Here is a 24,623-nt window from a genome sequence, read left to right as displayed (position 1 = left end):
GGGGTGTGATATTGCTGGTCCAGAAGTTGAGCATTTATACAATTCTAGGAGAAAGCTGCAAGGGGAACTGCCATGGTTGTAGTGGAGAAGGTGAGGTCAAGCCTCCATGGAGCAGGTCCTCTATATTAGTTTTTTTTTCAATCCGAACCGTGGTGACTGATTCGGTCCATGAAAATTTTCGACCGGCCGTGAAGTTCATTCAAAATTCAAATGGCCAAATTCTTAAATTTATCATCACCGGAAAAGAAGAAAAAAAAAAATCCTTACAATGGAGCAGGTCCTCTCGTCAACTCCCACACACTATTCATATATCTTAGTAAATAATCTAGAAATAAACTTTTTTAAAATTAAGCATAAAAATACAAAATGGGACGAGAAGTAGTACATTGTATAAAATGTTTTATAAAGAATGAATAATAAATAATCAAAATTATTATTTTTCATCAATTTAATATTATTAATTAAATTGGACGCTGCCCGCAACACAACGTAAAAAAAAAAGAGCTAAAGTACTTTTTAAGAGGGTGGCTACAAACATACTATAACATTATTTTTATTAATTTAATATAAGTTGTCATAGAACTTCTTGCAGTAGTTTACACTTTTGGCTCAATTGTAGTTTTAATTTTAGTACAATGGAGAATTCAAAATTCATCCTAGAAAAATTTGTTGGATAAAAAATAATAATAATAAATTTAGTTAGTCTCATTGATTAACGTGTTGTGTAAAATTATATATGAAAGAATTTTATACTATCATGTTATGTAAAATTATATATGAAAGAATTTATACACGTGTGTATGTTTTCTAAGTTCATTTTAACTCCATGTTTACTCTACATCATGAGCTATTTATTAGGGGAAGTAGAGGCTTGACACAACCATAAAATTATTATTATATGATTTTTTTTCATATTTTAAAAATAATCTCTTGTAAAATATGATAAAATTACATATAACAAATTCTTCTTCGATGCCGTATTGACTGAAACTGCGTGTACCACCGAGTTATCTTTTTTATGAGCTCCTAGGCAATTTCGTTGAACTGGAGAAAGCCAGTTTAAGAGAGCCAAAATGAAAATATAAATGAAAGTGCTCGACCAGAGTGAGCCATGTGGGATTGGTAGCTAAAGAGAGGATTAGTGGAATTGGAAGCTAAAGAGAGGATTAGTTATTATCTGAAAGGCCAAAAGGGTGAACAAAAGCATTTAGCCTTCGATGCTTTAAAAAAGCCTTATTTATAATCTTTGAAAAGAAATCTCAACCATTAAAATGATATTCAGATTTTCCTTGTATCTTTAGCAAGTTCCAACCTAAAACATTTTCTTGCAAAATATAAAGGCATTAAAGTAAGGAGGTCAGTTAGGTTTATATAAAATTAAACCTTTTTATATTTTATATATTGGCTTTTTTTTATGCATCATTTACCTAAAAAAAAATGAAATTTAAAAAAAAAAAACAATACTTCTCAGAATAAGAATGGATATCGAGTCTGACACAATCTTAGCGGTGGTGACTTATAAATTTTTTAGAAAATTAACAAAAAAAAAAAAGTAAATAAATAGGTCGCGAGAAAATTATAACAAAAATGAGATTAACAAGAAATTAAGAGCGCAAGAACTATCATAGGGCTATATATATATTTTTTTTACAAAAAAAACTTGGATCCTAAATCCAACAAAATTTAAGAAAGACAAAATATATATTTCTTCTTCACTCTTCTTATCAAGGCTTTTGAAGCATGACCTGCCTAATTCATTGCTATGAAATCATGTAATTATAATTTTTTCCTTTCCAGCTAAATCATCTCATTACATATACTCTGAAGATACATTCCAAAATAGTTTAGCTAATTAAAGGGCAATATGATGCATAAAATTTCTGCCAGTACGGAATGTCGAAGAAGAATCGATCAATCAGACAAGTTGAATCTATTGTGCACAGTTTTACCTTCCATTGCAAGAAACTTTCTACAAGTTGAACCTGTGACTACAAAATAACACAACTTTATCATTGTCAAAGCTCTCCTTCACAAATTGGCTAACTAGAGTCAGATTAATCCTCCTCTACAGTGGATAAACATGTTCTAATTGTATGTTAGGTTCAGGGAATGAAATATCTTTTCCTAGCAAAGTAATTAGCCATCACACACATTAGGTGAAGTTTGGTTTGTCAAAGCTATTAGCCATGTCAACTGCCTTGTGATCAAACGGAGAGAATTTAACTTGTCAAAGATCAGTTAAACTATTTACCATCAAGGAAAGCAATACATCATTTTAATTCAGTCAGCCCGAGCACTAGGCATCACCATCACTTATGACAATGTTTGATATATTATATCGATAAATGACAGTGTTCAAAAATTAACAGGGCGGCGTTAAATGAACTCCCCATCTCGAGTTTGACCGTAGTCAAACCTCTCACCTTTATACAATAACAAACAAATTCTTGGCATGTGACAGTCGTATTTGCTTCCGAACACAAGCTCTCAATACTCTCATGCACCTAAGTTTTGTTTTCCAATGTCATTGTCACAACAAACACAAGAACAGCAGTGCATGACAGGGAGCCGGCAAGGTTCTACACAGCGATAGAACTTCATCCATGAAAACAGTTTGGTTTTCAGTTTCGCTGGAGAAGTGGTGAACGTGGTATGAGAGATGGTTTTGGCTCCCTAAATGAATCATAAGGATTATTTTCTCGGAACTCATCCAACAATGCATCCACAGGCATTGCTCGCAGAGATTCAATCAATCCCCTACTTGGCACATCTAGCTCGGATCTTGCAGGACTTTCCCCAGAAGGTTCATAATCCTAAAATAGTTGAGAAATAGTGATAATTATTTTTAATTTTTTCAAATTTACCATTTAACCAAGTTTGCACAATATTCAGACAGGTTCAAACTCAGATCTTGCAGGATTTAGCACAGAAGCATGCTAGATTACCTTGTAATTATCTTGAAAAGTGATTTGTGCATGCTTGTTGATATCTGTGACATGTACGGCATGCTCCTCCTCCAGTTGTCTTATGGCTGTGGCATGAGATCCTACTGCAACGATGACATCTAGTGTGTGCTTCCTTTCGTGTTCCAATGCAGCTGTACAAGACAATCAAGCAATAAACAGGAGTTTGTCGATATATTGGAGAAGTTAGAACGCTTACAATCATAGTGTTGAATGATGGCTGTGTTACTTTCTTCTGCAGCATCTTCTGATGCATTTCTTGCTGAAGCAACCTCTACATCATGTTGTTCGTTGGCCTCAATAGCGCTCCTGCAAAAAGTTAAACAATGACTAGGGCTAAAAAAACAATGGCAATAAACATGAACAGGATGCTTACTTAATGTGCACGTCCATATCAACTGCATGTCTAGAGTTCAACTCTACAACAGATTCAGTTGTCTTCTTCCACTTTTGAGAGGCCACATCCACAGCCCTTGCACTAAGATTTTAGTTGGTGATGGAAATGGTAAGAAAACAGTGCCAGAACAACAATAATACGGGGGAAAATTCACAAAATGTGAAAGAGGAACAAGCAACAGTTCATATTACTGACCATTGCTGGAGTGTAGTTTCCATGCAACAATGTTTGGCAGCAGAAAAGCTGGAGCCATTCCTAAAATCGCTTTCTGTCTGCTTGTATATTTCTTCCCACTTTCTCTTCGCGTCAGTGGTTGCTACAGTCATCATTGTTGTGAACTGTTCCACAGTTTCCTTGTTCTCTAAAGCAGCTTCTCCCAGGCTGGCAAGTTTCATAGCCACCTGAAAAGGTATATGATTATCAGGTTATGCTTGAAAATTATTGATTTTGTCAATAGTTAGTTGCAAAGACAATATTTTGGACAAACCAATTCTTTTTGACGGTGCATGCGATTGGAAACTAAATCAGCTATCTCTGATAAAAGTTTTTCTTGTTCAATCCTTGATTGTTCCTGCTTTCATAGTTAATCAATAAGATTACCTAATAAAGAATAGCACGGCATTGGTTGATAAATTCAAGAATAATACCTCATATTCCTTTTGGAACTCTTGAATACTATTCGAATACGATTCATGCATCCGACTTGAGTGGCATTGAAGCTTCCTCATTTCTTCTCCAAACTTTTCTAGTAGCCCATGGATGAACTGGGAGGCCTCTTTAACATGGATTAAACTATTGCTAAATCTCTGCAAAGTTATTTGATAGAAGCTTTCCTTAATTTGTTGAGAGGACCATCAAAATATATTAGATAGTAAATCTACTAACCTCCCGAAGCTCTTGTGTAAAATGTGCAATCTCTCCTCGATGTCCTAACAATAGATTCTGAAGTTCACTCAAAGTTTGATCCGATTCACCTTCCCCCAGTGCTAATAACTGATGCATGAGTACTACAAATCAATGAAACAAACAAAAGATAGAAGATAGATTATTCTACCATTAAGTTATTCAAGTTGCTTACTTGATTGAGAGAACAACAATTGGCAAAAATTATTGATGACATCTCTTCTAGGCTGTCATTACTTGAAGCCTTGTGTAGACGCACTACATTCTGTATAGCCTCTATGTGTGATTTGAACAATGATTTTGAAGCTAAAACTTTCTTCTTTAGCTCTACTGCCATCTAAGTCAACAAACATTAATTTGTATTGGTAAGTACCAACATTGTCAAATTCGTACTAGGTAAGCATGCTCCCAGAGATAAGTACCTTATCATTGTAATTAAGGCACGACTGACATAGTTTCTCAATAGATTGAAGATACTCAGTTTGTTGGTTTATGGATACAGCTATAGTATTGCAAAGTAATTCAACCTTGGCAACCAATTGAGCTTGGAAATTTTCTACAACAGACCTGTTGGCAACGAGCAATTTGTCTTCTCTAGCTGCAATTTTATGTTTTAGGATAAAGAAATGAACTCAAAGAAAAAAACAAAAAATAGATAACGATCATCTATTAATAAGTTTGAAGGTACCAAAAAACTGACCTATCTTAGAAAGTAGCAATCCATTATCACGAACAGATATCTCCAAATCAGATCTCAGAACAGAAGCTTGATGTGCCAATGCATTTTCTGTCTTACGTTAACCTGCATCAGCACATGCTTATAGTTTCTTTTAAAAAGACATAGTTTAACTCACCAGCTTTTCTCTGCTCTGAGATTATAAAATCTTTCTCCTTGAGAGCATATTGAGTCCGCTTAACATCATCCTTTGCAATAACTAACAATTTGCCCATGTCTTCTAGCCTTTTCTGAGTATTACAATGAATGAATACCAAGAGATTAATAAAAAGCACATAAATTAGTTACTCCAATCACCTCTGTTTCCTCAAGTTTCCGACTTAGCTCAGCAGAACAATTGACCTCAGCATTATACTTTTCGTGAATATCCTCAAGTTTCTGGTATAGAACAGGCAAAAGGTGGAATAGGTATTATAAATATCATTCACCATTGCTGCATATATCAATGTTAGTAAAACATGCAATGGTTCTCACCTTTTCATTAGTTTCTATCTGAACAATCATTTGCTCAATTTGTTCAGTCATTGCCTTTGAAAAAGAAAATATACAAAAAATATCAGCAAAAAAAAATATTGAAAATGAGAAACAAATCATGTAATGAACTATAAGCAGTTACAAAAAAGGATGGTAAAAGGGCATATTTCAATAAAACTGTACCCATGACCTCTCCATTAAGCATTAGTAAAGTCATTTTGTTAGGCATGTCGCTTATGCTTAAATCAAATATGGCCAATAACAATTTTCTTTAAAAAAAAAAAGCACAGTAAAATAATATACCTTTCTTTCACTCTCCTCTTGGTAATATCTTTCCTTTGGTATATAAACACCAACTTTCTCACGAGTTGCATATACCTCTAAAATATGAAAGTCATTAGTTTATTCAATGAGAAATAGGCCACACAACCTGTTGCAGGGCAACAACCAGAAATTTACCTGCTTTAAGTCGATCAATTTCACCATATAGATCTTTTATTAATGTTGATTTCATGAGTTTTTGGTTAACCTGTGATCATCAAACCAAAAGGATTCATAAGCAACACCTGAATGTGTATGACACTCACAAAATATACATGATTATCAATTATGTTCTATATCTTTTAAGTAAAACTTTGGAAAATGGAGAACTCTGGTATAGTTTGAGGTTGGCTAAACATTCAAAGTTAAATAATTCATATTCTTGGTAAACAATAAATGGAATAAATAAATCACCTCAGGCTTATTTTTTATGCTCTTTGCTCGGTGAGCATAATCTAATGTACTTAGAGTTTCCTCCAGACAATGTACAGACGGTGAAACAGTAGCAATTATGCATGTCTTAGTCCTTCCACCTAAGGAGTCACGAAGTAACCGTGTGAGTTTACTGTCCCTGTACATCCAAAATGCAACTTGTCAAACAAACTGAAGGTGGATAGACAAAGAACAAAATGTTTGAATGAATAGGCTAGTTGAAGGCCAAACCTATAGGGAATATGTCCAAGATGTTCTACCAAAGCAGTAATAACACGACCCAGAGTAAGCAAACTTTTGTTAATTTCTCCTGCTTCCCTTGCACGGCCCTTTCACCAAAAAGGAAAGATAAACAAAATTGTGTCATTAGAAATGAACAGGTAATGGGTTATGGAGCACATCACTTTTCCAGCCACAAACGAAGAAAAATATAAAAAAAAAAAGTAAATAGAATGTACCTCCCTAGCTCCTGACCGTGAAATATTTTCTGATCCAGCAAGGTCAACAAGATTTAGCTTTCCACATTTGATCAGTTCTTCACCCTCTGGAGTGGCCTCTTTAATGTGAATGGTAATGGAAAAGAGAGAGTGTGACCGACTGAAAATTAAAACAAACAAAATAAATTTTAGAAAGAAGCTAAAAGAAAAGAAAAATAAATTTGATTGATTTGTAAATTCTGACCTTGATTGCTTATTTAATAATGTTTCAGCTGTGCGCCTTTTAGCAGAACCTCTTTCTAGGAGAGAAAAGATTTCATCAGCATTCGTTACTATTTCCTCCTCTAGTCCTCTTACTAGAACACCACCCTTGCCATCTTCCATCAGAGGCAAAGTCTTTTTTTGTCTATCCTCTAAAGTGGTCTTGGACAGTTCTTCAAGAGCAAGCAAATCAGTGATTTCCTCATTATATAATTCCAAGAATGTGACTTTCACGCTGTATTCAGCATTTTGACTCTCCAATGTATCAAAAATTTGTTTTACAGCTCTAGGAATGACTCCTGCATCAGCGGGCAACTGGCCTTTTGGTCCACTCTGAAAATTAGGAATTTGCATTCAAATTAATCATCTAAAATGTTGCAATTCTAACTCATATAACTATGAAATGTCTAAAATGTTCAAATCAACAGACATAACTATGAGTGCATACTTTGTATGCCAATAGAATTTACTCAGAAAGAAACATACTTTGGCCTTTCTGCATTCACCTTCCATTGTGTAGGTCTTTCCGGTACCAGTTTGTCCATACGCAAAAATAGTGCAATTAAAACCTTCCAGTACTTCTCTCACAATAGGAACTACAGCTTGATCATATAAGTCCTTTTGCCTTGCTTTAGGACCAAATACCTATTGAAACAAATAGTCTACTCCAATGAATTAAATTATGTCATATCTCGAGACAAAGAAGAATCATAATTTTGTGGAGCACAAACTAAAAATGTACTTTGAGAAAAAGAAATAGCATTTTTTTACCACAACACCAAACATGTTCGACTAATTGATCAGTGATCACTACAGGCGTTTACTTCTATGGAGTAATGGTATTAACAAAGACATACCTTGCAAGCATGAAGACTTAGAATGCAAAGAAAAGGAGTCCACTCAAGTACTCATAACAACCAACAAGTTTGAATCAACAATAAAACTTGGAGACTGCATATTAAAATATAACCATTATTGATAAAAATAACAAAAAGGATCGTGCATAGTGGGCATGCATGCTGTCATCCAATAGCTCAACAGTCATCATTTCACTCCTTAAACTAATAACACCAGATGTTGGAAGATCTACTACATAATAGCTGCCTTTACTTTAAGATATGGAAGCAAGCCTTGCATCTATCACTCTGGGTTTCAAACCCAGGACCTAGGCAGCAACTTCTAAGGTAATTAACACATTTGATTACAGACATCAGCCTTGACTGCAAGCACTGCTTAAGCAAGACTAGTGACGATTTAGTTTCCAATCCATACTAACGCAGGCATCTATGAAAATTGTATAACCCTTATTCGATAATTATCAATCACAGATCAATTTGGTGTAGGATATCTGCGAAAAATGACTTATTTTCATAACGATCTCACAAAAGTCAAACCTTGTCAAACGTGAACACACGATCTATCTGCTTCCCAACGATGGTCTGCGTGATGGATACCTCCCTGTTATAATCGTTGCATGTTACAACTTTCGGCGCGTTGCTTCGCAGCTCATCCTCGCTGAACGGCCTTCAACCGGATCAAAGAAACAGTGAGAACGAGATCGCTAACCAATCCACGTAGGAAATCATGGAGTTCAGAGAGGCACAGAACTCCTCCATAAGAAGAGTTCCAGATCGCTTAGAAAAGGGAACCCTAGCCCTAAAATAGGTGGTGGGGGAAGAAAGGGGAGAGGATATTTCCCGTACCTGCAGCGGAGTAGGACCTGCACATTTACAGCCTTTTCTTTCTCGTGGCGAAAGGACGACATGCTTGGTGTGGAGGCGACCTCGAAAGACCTGTCAATGGAGACGAGAGCGAAGAAGCAGGGTTTCTTCGCAGTGGGAGGATGGGAATGGTTTTGCGGGCGGGATATGATATAGCGTTTGAAATTGTGGTGCTCGAGCTGTATCTGCCGTAGGATCTAAGAGAGTCAGATGATCTAATGGTGGTAGTGACCTAATTTAATAGAACTGATACGAATAAAATAATATGGACAATTAGCTAAAAAGGCATATCTCATTAAAATACTTAAGCGATGTCTATTTTTTTTAAAACTATTTTTAATTACCTTGATGTATATTAGAATCACAATTATATCTTTTCATTATATTAATATAAATTTTAAATATAGTGATAATTATTTTATATGATACATATTACATTTTACTAAATTAATCCATTAATAAAATTTAAAATTAATTTTTACCGAATGCAAATGGAAGTGTATTCAGAGCAAAGCTGTTAATTCAGATTGATTTGGTGGGTTCGGATAGGATTGAAAATTGATTATAAAAAAAAATCGATCCGAATTCAATTAGAACCCGAATTTAAACTCAATAAAAATTTTAAACCTCAATATGTACCCGGATAACTTGAATAATCCGTTCTACCTAGAAAAAAAAACCTAATTTATCTTAATATTTCATTATTCTTATATTACATTGTGCGTACATAAAATATCTTAATTTTTAAAATAAAATTTAATTTAATCTAAAAAAATTCTAAATCCTAAATTTAAGTCAACCCGAATCTAACACAATTCAAACTCGATACCAAAAAATCAATCCAAAAACCCACAGTCTAAACTCTATCTGAACTTGATTTTTTTCGAATCAAATTGATGGATAATATGCATTTTTTACCCTCTTAAATCGGAGCGTCAATATTGTAAAGATTAAGGAAGTATAAAGATGTTATTGTTCGTCGCCAGACACACACCGCGAGCCAATGCTATTAATGGATCACGCTTAATCAACCATTAAGATTGGAGCGACGCTTCCAAATTTACTACCTAGATCGACCACAGCATTGAGGGCCTAGAAGAGGAGGCACTCCTCTATCTACGCATGTTCTATCACTAACTTGTCCTCTCAAGACGGTCTAATGGCTAGCACATGAGGTACTATCATCATGAGATATGGAGTTTAAATTTCAACATAGTCAAGGTAAATACTTCCCTCATGCGCTAGTCACTATTCCAAACGCTAGTAGTCATTCGTGATTTATCTCATCCGTATTGACCCTGAGACTGATTGACAGGAATACTAGAAGCAAACGTAATCGTGTTTTGTCATCATGTTCTATCACCAACTCCAAATCAAACAATACCTCGTAGCTATGAGGAGCCCCATACCCTCTACGTCACATAAACTCCCATAATTATAAAATTATTATCACGTAATCTGGAGATCATATTATTGAATCTCAAAAATAATCTTTTGTAAAACAGGATAAAACTACATATAAAATTTTTTCCTGAAATCTTGTATAGACTATCCTTAATTTCAATCAAACTTTAATAGGAATAATCTAAATAAACTTAATTAAATTTTAATAAAATTATCTCATTAATTTATTATTTTAATATTTTATTTATTAAATATTTATGTTTAAAAAAATTTAATTAATATATTTTATATTTTTTAAAAATATTGAAATCAATTAATATCATTTTGATGTGGTAAAAAAAACAAAAGAAGAGTAGATATTGACAAAAACTTTTATATTATTGAAAAAAAAAGGAGAAAAAAAAACCGGTGGATCCTTAACGGTATCTGGCAGTAGACAAATTCAGTACCCTAATCTGAACCGGATCCGTAACCCGATAATTTTTTGGGAGTTGCTTCTCCTGGAGAAGGAATCGGTTCGTTTCCTAGCGGGCAAACTCAGTCGCCATCGTTCTCTGTTCAAAGAGGGTTGGAATAGAACCGGAGCTTGCAACCGAATCAGAGATGGCGATGAGGTCCGCGATCGAAGCGCTTTCTCGCTTCTCCAGATCTCCGGTGACGGTGGCGAGGGAGTCCGCCGCATTGAGGAGCGCACGACTATTTAGCGATGGGAAGGGTAAGATTCTCAGCGAGGAGGAGAAAGCCGCGGAGAACATCTACATCCAGGTCTCTGTAAAACCTTTGGTCTTCCTATCTGCTTCTATCGGTGTGGATCTTTGTCGTTTTGGGGCTTCTATGGTTTGATCTGTGTAGAAAATGGAGAGAGAAAGGATGGAGAAACTGAAGAAGCAGCGGGAGAAAGAGAAAGCCGATGGCGAGAAGGAGAATAGTGAGAAGGTATATTAATTGAGATATTTAGCCACATCTTATTTCAGTCGCTATATGATTTTGGTTGTTCATACTTGTCTGATATATATTTGATTCTATAAAGTTCTGGTGTTTGCTAGATTTGAGGTAGACTGTATTCGTTGGATGAAAGAGCATAGCATGACCAAACCTTCGTATTCTAATTTCCTTAGAACCATCTGACATGGGGATAAAATTTTACGTTAGACCTTTTGCCGAATTTTGTTTGTTATTCTTCACGATTAGGCAACCTGCTCCTTGCTCACATAATGGATCCAGTTACTTAACTAAGCTATAACTATAAGCAGATCAAAATTAGGATTATGTAGAGACAACTCTGTTGCACCTTATTGTTTATAGTTGCTAATGTCAATGCAACTAAACTCACTAAACCACCAACAAGACCAAATTTTTTTTTCAATTTTCTATAATCTGAATATCATCACTAAAAATCTGTTGTTTATTCAGTTGTTCTAGCAATTATAACTGGCTTAGTTATCAATTCTGGAGTTAGATAGAAACTGTAAGAATAGACACAGTATAAGGATACACATATATCCCTAAACTCAAAGATTAGTGTGTGATACATCAAAGCTATGATAAGAAGTATGAGGGTATAATGAATCTTGGTCGGAATCAATCTTATTTAAACTCTATATATTTTGATAATAATGAGCTTTATTTGGTTTATCACCCCTGCATCGAATTTGTTGATATTGTCGCTTCATAGATCTAGTGCCATGATCACAATCCTAGGTTACATGAGTGTAACCTTCCTCATTATAATTGCCTCTATCAATAGTTGTACTTTTATCAATGTTGATATCTTCATTTAAAACTTTTTGTACATTGCAATATGAGTAAGTAGTTGTGTTTTTCCATTCTCACTAACTTTTTACTCAGTCGTTGCATGGAATGGATTATAACCAATCATTAATTTGTCATTTTGCTTGTCACCTAGTTTTTTAGAATAGATTTGGAATCTCCCTTTGCTAGAATTCTTTTTTATTTATTCATGACCTTTGGTTGTATTTAGGGTTGAATGTTTGAGAATGTTTGGGTCTAGATTCTGGTAGAAATTCTTGGTCAAAAGTTGCATCATGATTATCTTCCTCACCACTATCTCTTCTAGCTTGCACTTCTTTAATCTATTGAGTTAGGAATTAAGGTGGTCATGGTGGAATTCTTTCTTCATCAAGCAATGGATTCCTGACCTTAATAACATTTCACCAATTTATAAATGGATCATCTTCATTCTGGACAATGCCAATATCAAAAGGCTGTATCACTGAACTGTTGTACTTCCTTCTCTTGCTGTATTCCTTGAGATAAATATTATAGTGAACACAAATCATTTTCTCTAACAATAAGTGAGGCAATTTTGCATTTTAGTGTAAATAAGTGAAAATATGAACTAATTTATTTCGGAATAGCCATTTCAAAATGTTACCTGAGAGAAAATCTGTATTGCAATCATTTTTATATTTTAGAAAATCCATCAGCTGTAAAATAGATAAATAAACAAAATTATGTTTTTTTAGCATTTAATTTATATCTATATGATACCGTAAAGATCACCAAAAGGATCATATACCTCTTGAAGCAATCAACTTTTGTCAATAAGGCCTAAGTGTGCATAAGTTGTTATTTGGATTTATCCTGTAGGCTGACTAGGAGGAAAGCCTTCTAGAATTAATCAAGCGCAGCCCGGACATTTAGATTACCAAAAAATAATAAAAATTACCATATGATTATTTTTCATAACATAAAATCTACAGGAACTTGGTACTTGAAAAAAAAAGCATTTGTCCTCGGGCCATGGTGTCGTAATATGATATTCAGGTTATCACTTAGACTCTCACGGTTCAAACCCCAGCTACGACGTATTTGTAGGAATTTTTCCCTGATGATCGGTAGGAAATTTTCGTGGATTCAGACTGGTCATCCCAGAGATAGTCAATAAGGTTAATCGGGATTATTATTTTTTTTTTTTTTAAAAGAAGCATTTGCATTTAACTTTTCCTTTTCACTTTAGCGTGCTCTATTTTACTAGCCAGCAATCAGCATTACCCTCTCTAAACATCGTCTGGTTTTTACTTTGCAGAAATCCCATGACAAGAACTGATGCCGCTATGCTTCTTCAGTCTGGTCTCGTTGTAATGTCTCTTGAACAACTTTGATCCTTGTAGGTCAAATCGATGATATGAATAAGCCACACACGGTTTAAAACTCCCCTTATTGTCGATCTGTCTCGGGAACTGTGGATGATTAAAAAAAAGGATAATCATGTGTGACATTTTGACTACGCAGTATGTTGAAACTTGAAGGAAAAACGCATTGTGTTCTACTCACTTCCTCCAGTAACTCATCAGCAATGTAGGTTGCCTTGGTAAGTTTCGTTTATGGTTCATGGCTACTACGGAAACTGCATCACAAACCCACACACACATACACAAAATTGAGTCGAATACTGGATACTCTCAATGGCGGAGCCAATCCAAATGATCTACTCAAGCTGTGGGCCATGAGCACTGTGCTGACATTGTTATCCCGGGCTAGCCTCCTTCGTCCGATGTTGTCATGCCAAGCTAGCCTCCTCTTTCCGATACTGTTTTTCTTCCTCCCACAAAAATCTTATTTTCATCCCATTGAGCTCCCATGCTATCGTCCTAGCTATAAATGTGGCTCCGCCCTTGCTATTTCTAATGTGTAAATTTTTATGAATTCTCATAGATATTTTAAGTTAAAACTTAATCTAAATTCAATTGCTAAAAATAAATCACACTTAAATAAACATATTATCCAGTTGAAAAGAGCTTGGAAAATAATATATTTTAGATGAATATATGTTCACTAAATAAATAATAATATTAATATCCCTCACCATCTATATTATTCGTTATCATTGTTCATTTCTCCAACGAGAATGCGATATGACAATATAAACCTTATGTTTTCCTTTTTAAGATTTTGAGTTCCAATTTACCTTCACAAACATCGGATAGGTTACCAACTTATTGCAACACCTTCGTCAACTTTTTTGAGCAAATATCGAATATAAAACAAAGTTAAAATGAAATCAGAGGACAAACTAATTTGATTAATCAATGGGCAAGTCAGTTGGTTCTTTTCTATACACTACGCAAAGAACGCCTCGCTAACATTCGATATTCAGCTGCAATCCAAAAAAAAAAAAAATCATATCCAACTTGATTACAACATGCAAACAAAGAAAACAATGTCAATTACTTCAGCATTCTGAGTTGATAACCTTGACCGACGCAAATTTCGGATAGCATTCACTCTTAAAAACTGCCGCTTAATAATCTCTCTCTTTTCTACTTGAGGAACTCTACCACTCCCTGGGAGATCTCCTCCAGAAAGGAATCAAACCCCATGAGACTGGAGAAACCATCAACATTTTGCTCTTCGATGAGATATCTCTCAAATACCGAGGCATCATCCTCCGCCCCGCGTATAAAGGTAAGCTTTGGCGTGATGCACCTTTCCTGTTTTAATTTATTGATGGTTGTCCTCAGAAGACCTAGAAAATGAAATATTTCAGACCCTTTTTAACACTGCAAAATGACAGAAACCAAGATTCCAGTTTCATGTAACAAAGTGCAACAGAGCAGAAGATAACTTACAATCATGCGGAGGAGGAAAAGGAAGTGAAAGATCAGCTGAAGGGCTATAGTATACAATTAAATTAGTGAAAGCATCCAAGAGAAAGATCGGGCTTCCGCTTGTGAGGAGAGCTGCACGACTTAATGAATGGCGAGGGTATGCCAAATTGTCTGGTGTACTGTAGGAAGCAAGCAATGGATATATAGCAAGCTGAAGGGAAATTGGCTCCAGAGCACTGCAACAAGCAATTGAGTTAAACCGAGTACTTTGGAAGAAACCTGATTCTAACAATACACCCCAACGACATTAACCTAGATTTCTAAATAGTTTAGCATTTATCTCGGGCCTTTTCATGTTTCCAAATTTGAGTAACCTGATTCTTAGATTTTCAATTTGTTGAGCTAAACAATATATTCCGATAGAATCTTACTTCAAGGAAGTGCACTAAACATGTCCAGATGGATATTTTCTGGTTGAAAATTTGTCAATACATCATTTCAAAATTAAACGTCAAATAATTACCATTTACTAAGCCATTCGATAGTGTCTTTGGTCATTATGGGTAGTTTTAAGTTCAGAAATTTACCTAAGAAAAAGAAAGCCCACTGGTATTAACTTGATGCTAGTTTTGGCATTTGTCTGAATGCCAACTTAACCACTATTTGTGCAACAAGGACCTAATTGGTCCAATAAAAAAACTCACCTAAAAAGGCATTGCAAGTATATACGAAAATCTGGGTGAATGCCTTCCTCATGTAAGCGGAGAAGAGGATTCCTTAACAAGGCAAAGATTAGTCGAGGCATGGACTGTAATTGTGGACATTGTGAGAAAGCAACATCAACGCGTGAAGTTTCATTCACCGCACCGCTTTGTACAAGTCCATGTGCATCATTGTATTGAGCGGTAAGAATGACCAGCCAATCATGGAGCAACAACCTTCCTTCTCTGACACCTTCCTTTAAGGAAGCTAAAATCACCTGAAAGACAATGAATGTGGAAGAAATATGAAATTACAGCATGTTTTTTCTAATATATCTAGAGAGGGACAGCAATTACAGGTAAAAACTGAAACTCGAGTATTAAGGAAAACGATTGACCGAACATCAGAGCAAGTGAGACTGGTTTGATAAGGAACTAATTGAAATGACTTTTTTTTACTATAAATACTTACAAAGTTTTAACTCAGATCTTTTGAACCAAGAACTGACTATTGGACAAACTAAACATGGAACTTCAACTTCTACTGATACAATCTTGCATGAAAGTGCAGGACTAAGTGGCAAAAAATCAAACTTTAGTCGGCAATTTGTCATCATCATTCTCTTCCAACAATGTAAGAGCCTTGGAAATTGACATTGAAATGTAGAACCAAAAGTTAACAAGAAGTTTCATAAGAAAATGCATTCTACGTCACAAATATTACCTTATGAACAAGGATGGAGAGTGTTGCTTCTGGATCAACACTGTCATAAAGTTCATTCATGTTTGAAGCAGAACTATATTGCAGTGTCCTTATCCGTAGTCGTCTCTTGACACAAAACTTTGAGCTATATATAAACACAAAGGATTAAGTTACCCAAACCAAGCGATGGAGAAAAGCAACAAACAAGTGACTATGATTGTATTGTACTAAAATAGAGAACAAGGAATAGGCTCAACTATGCCAATAAGAAACTAAAATGTTCCAAGAAAACCATGGTCCTCCAAAATGATATCCTCCATAATACTTGATAGGAGAAATATACACTGGATCATACTGAACATTAAAATTTTAGAACAAATAGAAAAAATATGCATTCCGAGCATCTGAAAATTCCAAAATTTATAATCTATAGAGAAATCAGGGACAGTGCTTTGGAAAATCACTTGATCATCATACTTTAAGGAACAAGATGGATGCAAGTCAATATCCCATACTTGAGTTGTGTACATCTCAAGAATCTAAATTTAATACTGTCAGAAATGCATATATACACACCTTCTAGCAGAATTCGACTCAGAAGTGTCAGTATCCTCCTGAGGAACAACAATACTGTACTGAAATGCCAACTGGAGAACTGGAGGTTCTGTATACCTGCAAAGCAACACTCATAATATCAATCGCTCTATGTTAACCACTCATAATACCCGCTTCTTGGAAGATTACTGACACAATCACATCTGCAAAGCTTCTTTTCTACATAATTTTATGAAGATTATCATTCTAATTTTCTCAATAGAAGAACTAACAATTGTGATCCCCTCCATGTTGAGGAACTCCAACCTTTCATGCTATGGTCATTTCCAAACAAATCCAGATTGTCCTATTTCTGTTCCATTTCCCTATTCTCAACGTATATCACCAAGCTGTTAGATAAATAATGTGTCACCAAATGCACTTCCCAATTTAAGCTCTAATATTACAGAATGAAGCTCTGTAGAATTGGAAGGAAGGCTATTTCTAAAGGATGACTACAACGAAAGATGAGAATTTTGATACTGCAACAAGTATTGTGCTAGCTATTTTTATTTAATAAACAGAACTGCAGTCTACACTATCACATAAATGCAATTCTTATAGGCTAGGTGGGAGTTCACAGCCACACACCATTTGGTAGTGAGGAGATATATAATTGCATCTTAATTATCAGGTAAGAAGATCATGTCAAACACACGTTTTATGATCTACAAGTTATTAGTTGAGTACAGACTACTTTGGATTTGAAACATGGAGGGCATGGTGAAATCCAGTCTACACCATCACAGAATTACAATTTTTATAGGCTACAGAGGGAGTAAACAGCTACACACCATTTGGTTGTTAGGAGATAATTGCATTTTAATTATCAAGTAAGGTCATAGCAAACATGTGCTTTATGGTCTACAAGTTATTATTTGAGTACATACTACTTTGGATCTGAAATATGGAGGACGTGGTAGATATGTAGTTAAAAACTTATAATCATGATCATATACACATTCATTTTAAAGTGCCATAATGGTACAATCATTGTAATATCTCAGAAACTAAAAGGTGATAATAGTGATGATGGTCGATGGTAAAAAGATGACACTCAATTTATGTGCACATGCTAATTTTTATATGCTTTCCTTCTGACCTTTTGATTGTTTAACGTACATAACTTACAGAATATCCTTTAACAGACGTATGAAGTTGCATGGATTCACTTTTCTGTATATCAAACTGTAGTTTTTTAAGTGATTAAGTATGAACCAAATCTTGAAAACTGAACAACGAAATTGCAGGATCCTGAAGAGAGATGTGGCAGTCTTTCCAAGCACATGGCATATACCTTCTTGCATATGTGTACTACCATGTTCATTGAGCTGAGACTAAACAGTGGCTATACAAATTTGGAGCCTACTATATACTCATTCTTCCCTTGAGAATCTAAGACCACATGTCATTGACAAATGCCTAGATTTTTTATAACTTTTGAATTATATTTAGCAAAGATTTCTTCTCTCCCTTTTCTTCTAGTTCCTTCCACTTGTCTAACTTGAATCTATGGAGCATGTTTCAATATATCCACATCACTTAACCAATATCATCTTTGTTTTATCTTCTATTCCCTAAATATTTACAACCTTTTTTATCAGTTCCCAACTCTCCACATCTACATTGACCCTCAACTCTGTCCTGTGACATTAAACTTTCAAGCATAATTAAAAATAGCTAGATAGGCCAATGGAGCCAACAATAACATGCCTTCTACAAAGAATATTTTACCTGAAGAAACCATTAGAATTTGCAAACTCGAAGTCATATGCATATGTGGCAAAAGAATCACAGTAGATGATATGTTGAACATTTTCATATTGTGGATCTGGAAAAAAATGTCCATACTGCAAGAAATAAAAAGAACTAAGGGCAAGTTGAAAAGACTTATATATAACATCAACAAGAAGTACAAATAGAAGTGATGCTGCATACAGAGTATCCAAGTTTGAAGTCAGAAGATGTCCTCAATCTTAATATGCAACCAAATGCATAAGGGCGACTCAACATACGATACCTGTCCAAGTATTAGGGTTAATAGTCAATAAATCTAGAATAAGAGAAATAATTCATCAAATAATTTATTTTTTAAATCTAGTAATGATCCATAAACTCAAATGGATTCTTAATATTCATCTCTAAACTCACATGTCTTGTGGAAGAGTAGAATCATCCATGTTAGAATAAAGAAATAATGAGCCACCACTTTCAATACTCAAATACTTGAGAGAAGCCAAATCTGTGTATTCATCAGTGATAGCAAAAATATCAACACAAACACCAGCTTGAACAGCAACAGCAGCCTGTGATAATGGTCAGCATTTACATGTCAAAAAGTTCATCATGAAGTTGTTCATCTAGATGACAATACCAGATCTTTGTAGAATGGTGTCTGCTCAGAGAGCAAAGCAAGGTCAGCATCTTCCCTCTTGCTAGCATACTGTTCCCCATAACGTCTTGTATCTAACTGTCCAGATCCGTAATCAGGAGGGCCAGACATGAATGCAAATACCCTGGCTGTTAGGAAGATAGATTCCACAGATAAGATAGCTAACAAATCTAAGCATAGAAGAAAATGATTTTCTAGAAATTAATTCAGCAGCAAATAGAAAAAATAAGGGAACTTTGAAAAGTCTTCTACAGTTATACCCAGTGCAAATGTACTCCCATATTCTGAACTTAGGTAATCAATGAGAGCTGTCATGGCTACCCCAAACCCACGGCCACCTAGTAATACACCATCATTATGCCCTTGCCCTGCGGCAGTTGTTCTCTCCCAGGAAGTTGTAGGCTTTAGCGTCTCAAGAGCTGCAGCAATACGATCCTTGCATGTTTCTACCTACTTACATAAAAAAAACATTTGATTATGGGAAACATAAACTGAGCTAACAATTGGTTATTGTCAAGGGTTACCATACAGGAGCTAGAAACGAAAGCAGTGGCATGACATCTTCAAGATCAACAGGCAATCTGTCCTCCAAATCAGGTGGAATAAAAATGTTTTTAACGACTGCTATTGGACCTTGAACATCATATAAGCCAATCTTGTGGCTGAATGTAACCAGACCAAACAATGATCCTGGTACCAAAGCTGTAAAAAATAGGAGTAGAAGAAAAAGGAGACTACATCAGTAAAAGACAAGATGCAGCTATATCAGTATAGAAGATGAAGTAAAGTTCTAAGAAGAATCTTTAGTTCCAACCAACCATTACCTTCAAGAGCTGCCAGGAGTGCACTTTTGACAAGTTCTAGAAATTCTTCAGAAGCTGCGATTAGGGTGTCAAGGGAGATTGGGATTTAGTACATGGACCCAATAGCACCAATAAAAACATAACATAAGGAAAATAGTTGAACAGACAAACAAATGAGTATCACTAAATCACTAATCATTATTATGATCTTAGAAGCCTTAGAAATGCCTGACAAAATGAATGCAATAACTGAACAGGTGCACACAAAACAAAGGTTCTAACTACGCAAAGAAAACCTCAATAAATAACGGATGAAATATTTGCTTGAAGGCAACCAATATGAAGAGTGATATCCAAAATTCAGTATCAAGTTTGAGCTCGACATTTCTCTTATTGTGATGTTGCAACTATTCCATTAAAAGGGTAACTTCTAGTCATAATCACCTTATTTCTCTTTTCTGGTACTTGCAGAATTAGTGGCGGATGAAGGCAATTTGCAATTATTGCAATTTAAAAGTAAACAATATAAATCAATTCCTCTGCTATGCCAAATATAATACTTTTTCTCTGATTTTCTCTCCTAAATCCCTTTTCATCCTCATTTCCTCTTGTGCTACCACCATTCCGAAAGCACACCGACACAAGATAGCATTGCCTCTTCTTGTGGAGTGGCACAAGATAGCTTCAAAGCAGTGGACTATTGGAAAATACCAATAACTTCCACTTTGCCTCATCTTCCTTTCTGAAATAGCACCACCACTACACTTCGCCTACAATATTTGGACTCTTCATCTGCCCTCTCAGTACAAATTCAAACACTGACACTTTGAGCATGCTCTCAATATTCCCTACTGATCATGTGAAAATTTTCAAAAATAACAATGTCAAATACTTGGATCAACACTTATGTCAGATAGTAGTATCCAAATCCAAGTAGCATAGGCTGGAGCAAGAATGTCAACCAATATGAAGAATTATATGCAGAATTTATGATTCTACACTTAGACACACTACATAGGTCTCTAGTGGATTCAGTATCTACGGTAAGAGTTTAGCATTTGGGTCAGATTAATCTACCAACTAGAAGCAGAAAAGAATCATTTATGACAGATATGATCATAGTCTTCCCAGGTAATAATTAGTTGTCCGGGAGAAATCAGTGATGCAGCTACCATGATTGACATAGAGCTACTGTGCACATTTCGAAAGCTGTTCTATAGTAAACAATCAAGCCAGAAAAAGAAGTAAGCAATCTCCTCGAGCAAGGAAGAAACTGCAAAGGCACAGAATGGCATATCTTAGCTGACTGTTGTCACTCCAATGTTTTATTTGAACTTTAGTGATTCAACTAGGCCATTTGAACAACAGAACCGAGACTGGAGAAAGTCTTTCTCTTTTGTCTACCTTTATCTTATCCCACAGAGAAAGATAAAGCAAGTGTATTTCATGAAGTATATGTCCACGAGAAAATTTAAAATATGCACAATCCATTTCTTGCTTGATAATAGATTTAATTTGATTATTCCATTGAACAAGTTTTATAAAACCATCAAAAGACAAACATTACCAATTAAAAAAGGAAAATTTTACAATATAATAAAAAATGCAGCTTAGAATTATCTTGAGGTAAGAAAGAGACATTCTGAGTCAAAACAAACCTCACATTTTCCATAAAAGAAAATAATTCACCATGTAAACTTTAGCCATAAGCTCACTAGGGGTGTAAACAAACAGAGATGAATCAAGCTTAAGTGTGTTCAAGTTTGTTTACTCTCTTATGGAACTTGTTCAAACTTGTTTATTAAAAATCTTATTGAACTTTCCAGCCAAGCTCAAGCTTTTTATCGAGCTCAACTAATATCATTGTCGTACTTATAATTTATGTTAAAAATTTATCTAATATATGAACATTGTATTATTTCTTTATTTAAGATATTATGAATAGTCTAGGATGATAAAATTTTATAAATTACTATATTTTTATGTATTTGAATAAAAAAATTAAGAAATGACTTTACAATTAAATTTTACATTATAAATAAATTTATTGATAAATTGTTCACGAACATTAACCAACCTATATATATATAACCAATGTTCGGTTCAAAGGTGTGGACTAAGGCTTTAAGCGTATCTTGTATATTCACACTTATAGTTTAGACTGAAGCACAAGTTGAGACTCTAATATCATGTTGTAGCAAAAGCAAAGTCTATTTCATCCTAAAATGACTGAACCTTTACATTGAGGGATAGAACACCCCCATCAAAGACTATATTGATCTACTTTGGACTTTGTTTTGGACAATAAAGCATGATTGACCATATGGAAAATCTCTATTTCTACTAGTCCCATCTAGCCATAGAATGCCTAAACTGCACTAGAGAGCACATAAGCAACACCAAACTAAATGCACTATTCAATCGGCATTGCAAGAAACCTAGAGAAAGTGAACAGAACAAGAACGAATACTGAAAAAAAAAGGTTGCAAATTTCTATAATTTACAAGATAAATCCACCGCTGCGACATAGACAGGTCGAGTCTGCATCTCCCCGTCACCAGATCCCTCCGCTGCAAGTAAAATCCTTTACTCAGTCAGATCAGACCGATAAACCTCAAAACGGTCACGAAGTCGATCACCTGGGAGCTCGAGGTCGATGAAGGAAGATGACAACTCCGGGCACTCCTGGGGTTGGGTGTAGCGGTCGAGGGTGGCGGAGTCGAGTCCGATGAAGGAGCCACAGAGCGCGCATGTCCAGCCCCACCGCTCGATCTCGCAGAGAGCGCTGAGGTAGCCCCAGCAGTTTTCGCAGCGAGGGAGCAGGTGGCCACCGGAACCGTAGAGGGGGGTGTCGCCGCGCTCGTCGGCGGGGGCGAAGGGCGTCACGGTGACGCCCCAGGGGAGGCCGGAGGCCTCCAGAGTCTTGTCATCCGCCGGGAATCGGGACACGGTCGCCCGCATCGCCATGGCCGCCGATGCTTCGGCGAAACGATCTGCAATTTACAGATTGGGAAATGAAAAACACGTACACACTTTAATTATTAATAATTATATTTTGAATTAAGGCACTATTACTTTCATATCAATAAAATTGGGGTTTTAGAGGGTTGAACACTTAGGCACTTCTTCATTCACTATTCACTACTTCTTCACTATACTATTCACTATTCACTATCTAATTAGAGTTTGAGAAATCGCTTGTCAAGTCTTTATTGTCATGGTTCTATCCCCGTGTTAGTAAAAGATAAAATCAGTTATTCTAATGGACCCATGATTATTTGTAAAGAGGTAAATCAAAAAATTATATTTGGTCAGTACGGAGAAGATTTTTTTTCTCAGCTTTACCAAGATTCAAACTTTTGCTCCATGATAATAATTCTACCCTCACTAACCAGCTCAACCCTGCCTTGGGGGCGTCATGATTCTATCCCCACTCGTGTGGTTAAAAGGTGAGTTTTATTATATTAGGATATGGATCATTTTTCGATGGACATATACTTTTGAGAAAAAAATTCCTCACCCCTAGCTAGTAGTCATTTGATGATTGACTATAAATTAATCCTGTAATTTTTTTTTTCACATTATTTGAGGACGGATTGTAAGGGAGCTTAAGATGAGAGCAATCATTTTTTTCTTCTTTTTGTTTCTGGCTATTGTTCTAACTGTACTTTTCTTATGAACTTCTTTTTCTCCAATTTCATTTGCTCGTAAAAAATTATATATTAATTTTGTAGGTCATTGACTCTGAATACTACACAAGATCAACCCTATAATTATTTATAAAGAAATAAATTAATAAATTGAGCAAGTCAGCATATGAGAGAATATTTCTCCTGATTTCATCGAGAATCAACTCTTGATTTAGCAATTCTATCGTGATCAACTCAGCTAAACCCTAGGGCAAATAATTTTGATATAAGAGTATTTACATGTTGAATGCAACATAGGACTGCGTACAATAGAAATAATGCGATCTAAGGTGAGAATTTCATGTTTATAGAAGAGAATTTAAATTGAGGAGTATGTTAAAAGGCTAGATGAGATGGTAAGTAGATGAAAAATTTGTCCAATGAATGAAGGGTTGAATCAAGGACGGAACTAGGATATTAGTTTAGTGTAAGTAAATTGTAGCTACCACCAATGGACATGTTACGGAGGGTGTCTCATTTGATTCAGTTTTAGCGGCAGGCTCAACAGTAATGTCGTGGCTGAAGCTCTCCACTTCGCAAGCCGCAACATCATTGCATAGCAGGACAAGAGCTAACTCCAGTTCACAAATCATAATCAAATCACAAATCAATCATAAATTTAGCTATTCTAGTCAACTGTTGGTATAATATCAGTATACTGATATCAAATAGCTGTGACTCAAATATTTGTGCAATAATTTATTTATTTATTGTCATGATTGTGTAATAATGATTTTATTTTTTTGTTCAGGTCAGCTGTCAACATTGAGCCTGAGTTGGCTTTTCCCCTAGGTTGAATTTTAGGTTTGATAGAGTGTAAATCCGTACACTCAACACAACTCACCCTCTTATCTATCTTACTTCTTAATTATCATGATTTATCTTTCTAGCTTGTGATAGTTCAAGGATGGATTGACGGGGACGTTAGGGATGAGATCATTGCCTTTTGCCTAACGTGGTATGAGGTGAGAGTTTGGTATATATAACAAAAATTACACTGAGTATGGCTATCTAGACATGTTGAATTAACTCATCATTTTTTACTTGTTCATCGGTAGTGTACAATTGAGTTCATTAGGTAGCTTTTAAATGGCTTATATAAATCACACAATTTGACTTAT

General features: G+C 35.3%; 3 protein-coding genes across 4 annotated transcripts; 1 reads left to right on the top strand and 2 right to left on the bottom strand.

Annotated features, from left to right (window-relative positions):
- Nucleotides 1-2,224: 2,224 nt before the first annotated feature.
- LOC122046386 (kinesin-like protein KIN-5C) lies at nt 2,225-8,769 on the bottom strand. Of its 2 annotated transcripts, XM_042607070.1 has the most exons (23): nt 8,628-8,769; nt 8,319-8,448; nt 7,411-7,569; nt 6,908-7,257; nt 6,685-6,823; nt 6,458-6,555; nt 6,209-6,365; nt 5,933-6,002; nt 5,777-5,853; nt 5,474-5,527; nt 5,297-5,377; nt 5,118-5,229; nt 4,964-5,050; nt 4,686-4,861; nt 4,439-4,600; nt 4,246-4,353; nt 4,008-4,166; nt 3,848-3,931; nt 3,556-3,761; nt 3,340-3,441; nt 3,163-3,272; nt 2,946-3,097; nt 2,225-2,813 (listed from the first exon to the last, which is right to left on the bottom strand). In XM_042607070.1, exons 1-23 carry the CDS (start codon nt 8,687-8,689, stop codon nt 2,622-2,624), a joined length of 3,027 nt encoding a protein of 1,008 aa, XP_042463004.1. In that variant the 5' UTR covers nt 8,690-8,769; the 3' UTR covers nt 2,225-2,621. The 2 variants fall into 2 exon arrangements, with proteins under 2 accessions (XP_042463004.1, XP_042463003.1); XM_042607069.1 differs by having other exon boundaries at nt 6,685-7,257.
- Nucleotides 8,770-10,554: 1,785 nt separating this feature from the next.
- On the top strand, nt 10,555-13,327 carry LOC122046385 (uncharacterized protein At2g27730, mitochondrial-like). Its single transcript, XM_042607067.1, has 3 exons — nt 10,555-10,814; nt 10,902-10,985; nt 13,099-13,327. Exons 1-3 carry the CDS (start codon nt 10,653-10,655, stop codon nt 13,117-13,119), a joined length of 267 nt encoding a protein of 88 aa, XP_042463001.1. The 5' UTR covers nt 10,555-10,652; the 3' UTR covers nt 13,120-13,327.
- Nucleotides 13,328-14,068: 741 nt separating this feature from the next.
- On the bottom strand, nt 14,069-22,832 carry LOC122046384 (protein transport protein sec24-like). Its single transcript, XM_042607066.1, has 14 exons — nt 22,453-22,832; nt 22,318-22,383; nt 19,835-19,888; nt 19,540-19,712; nt 19,271-19,460; nt 18,993-19,138; nt 18,770-18,924; nt 18,557-18,638; nt 18,353-18,468; nt 16,601-16,696; nt 16,046-16,169; nt 15,325-15,599; nt 14,642-14,856; nt 14,069-14,538 (listed from the first exon to the last, which is right to left on the bottom strand). The coding sequence occupies exons 1-14, from the start codon at nt 22,778-22,780 to the stop codon at nt 14,333-14,335; spliced, it is 2,226 nt and encodes a 741-aa protein (XP_042463000.1). The 5' UTR covers nt 22,781-22,832; the 3' UTR covers nt 14,069-14,332.
- Between the last annotated feature and the right edge of the window lie 1,791 nt (nt 22,833-24,623).

Source organism: Zingiber officinale, chromosome 2B, assembly GCF_018446385.1.
Source record: "Zingiber officinale cultivar Zhangliang chromosome 2B, Zo_v1.1, whole genome shotgun sequence".
Classification (NCBI taxonomy): domain Eukaryota; kingdom Viridiplantae; phylum Streptophyta; class Magnoliopsida; order Zingiberales; family Zingiberaceae; genus Zingiber; species Zingiber officinale.
Note: the sequence above shows the minus strand (reverse complement) of the source record. Positions and strands in the feature narration are given on the sequence as shown.

What these genes read in the sequence shown, in the direction of transcription:
- LOC122046386 (XM_042607069.1), bottom strand. Translation starts at nt 8,689, where the DNA reads ATGTCGTCCTTTCGCCACGAGAAAGAAAAGGCTGTAAATGTGCAGGTC. An exon ending in TGCACCGTCAAAAAGAATTG is followed by an intron (nt 3,762 to 3,847) that starts GTTTGTCCAAAA and finishes ATACCTTTTCAG; the next exon opens with GTGGCTATGAAACTTGCCAG. An exon ending in GAAACTACACTCCAGCAATG is followed by an intron (nt 3,442 to 3,555) that starts GTCAGTAATATG and finishes CTAAAATCTTAG; the next exon opens with TGCAAGGGCTGTGGATGTGG.
- LOC122046385 (XM_042607067.1), top strand. Translation starts at nt 10,653, where the DNA reads ATGGCGATGAGGTCCGCGATCGAAGCGCTTTCTCGCTTCTCCAGATCT. An exon ending in CGGAGAACATCTACATCCAG is followed by an intron (nt 10,815 to 10,901) that starts GTCTCTGTAAAA and finishes TGATCTGTGTAG; the next exon opens with AAAATGGAGAGAGAAAGGAT. An exon ending in AGAAGGAGAATAGTGAGAAG is followed by an intron (nt 10,986 to 13,098) that starts GTATATTAATTG and finishes TTTACTTTGCAG; the next exon opens with AAATCCCATGACAAGAACTG.
- LOC122046384 (XM_042607066.1), bottom strand. Translation starts at nt 22,780, where the DNA reads ATGGCGATGCGGGCGACCGTGTCCCGATTCCCGGCGGATGACAAGACT. An exon ending in CGCAGCGGTGGATTTATCTT is followed by an intron (nt 19,889 to 22,317) that starts GTAAATTATAGA and finishes CCCTAATCGCAG; the next exon opens with CTTCTGAAGAATTTCTAGAA. An exon ending in TGCTTTCGTTTCTAGCTCCT is followed by an intron (nt 19,461 to 19,539) that starts GTATGGTAACCC and finishes TTATGTAAGTAG; the next exon opens with GTAGAAACATGCAAGGATCG.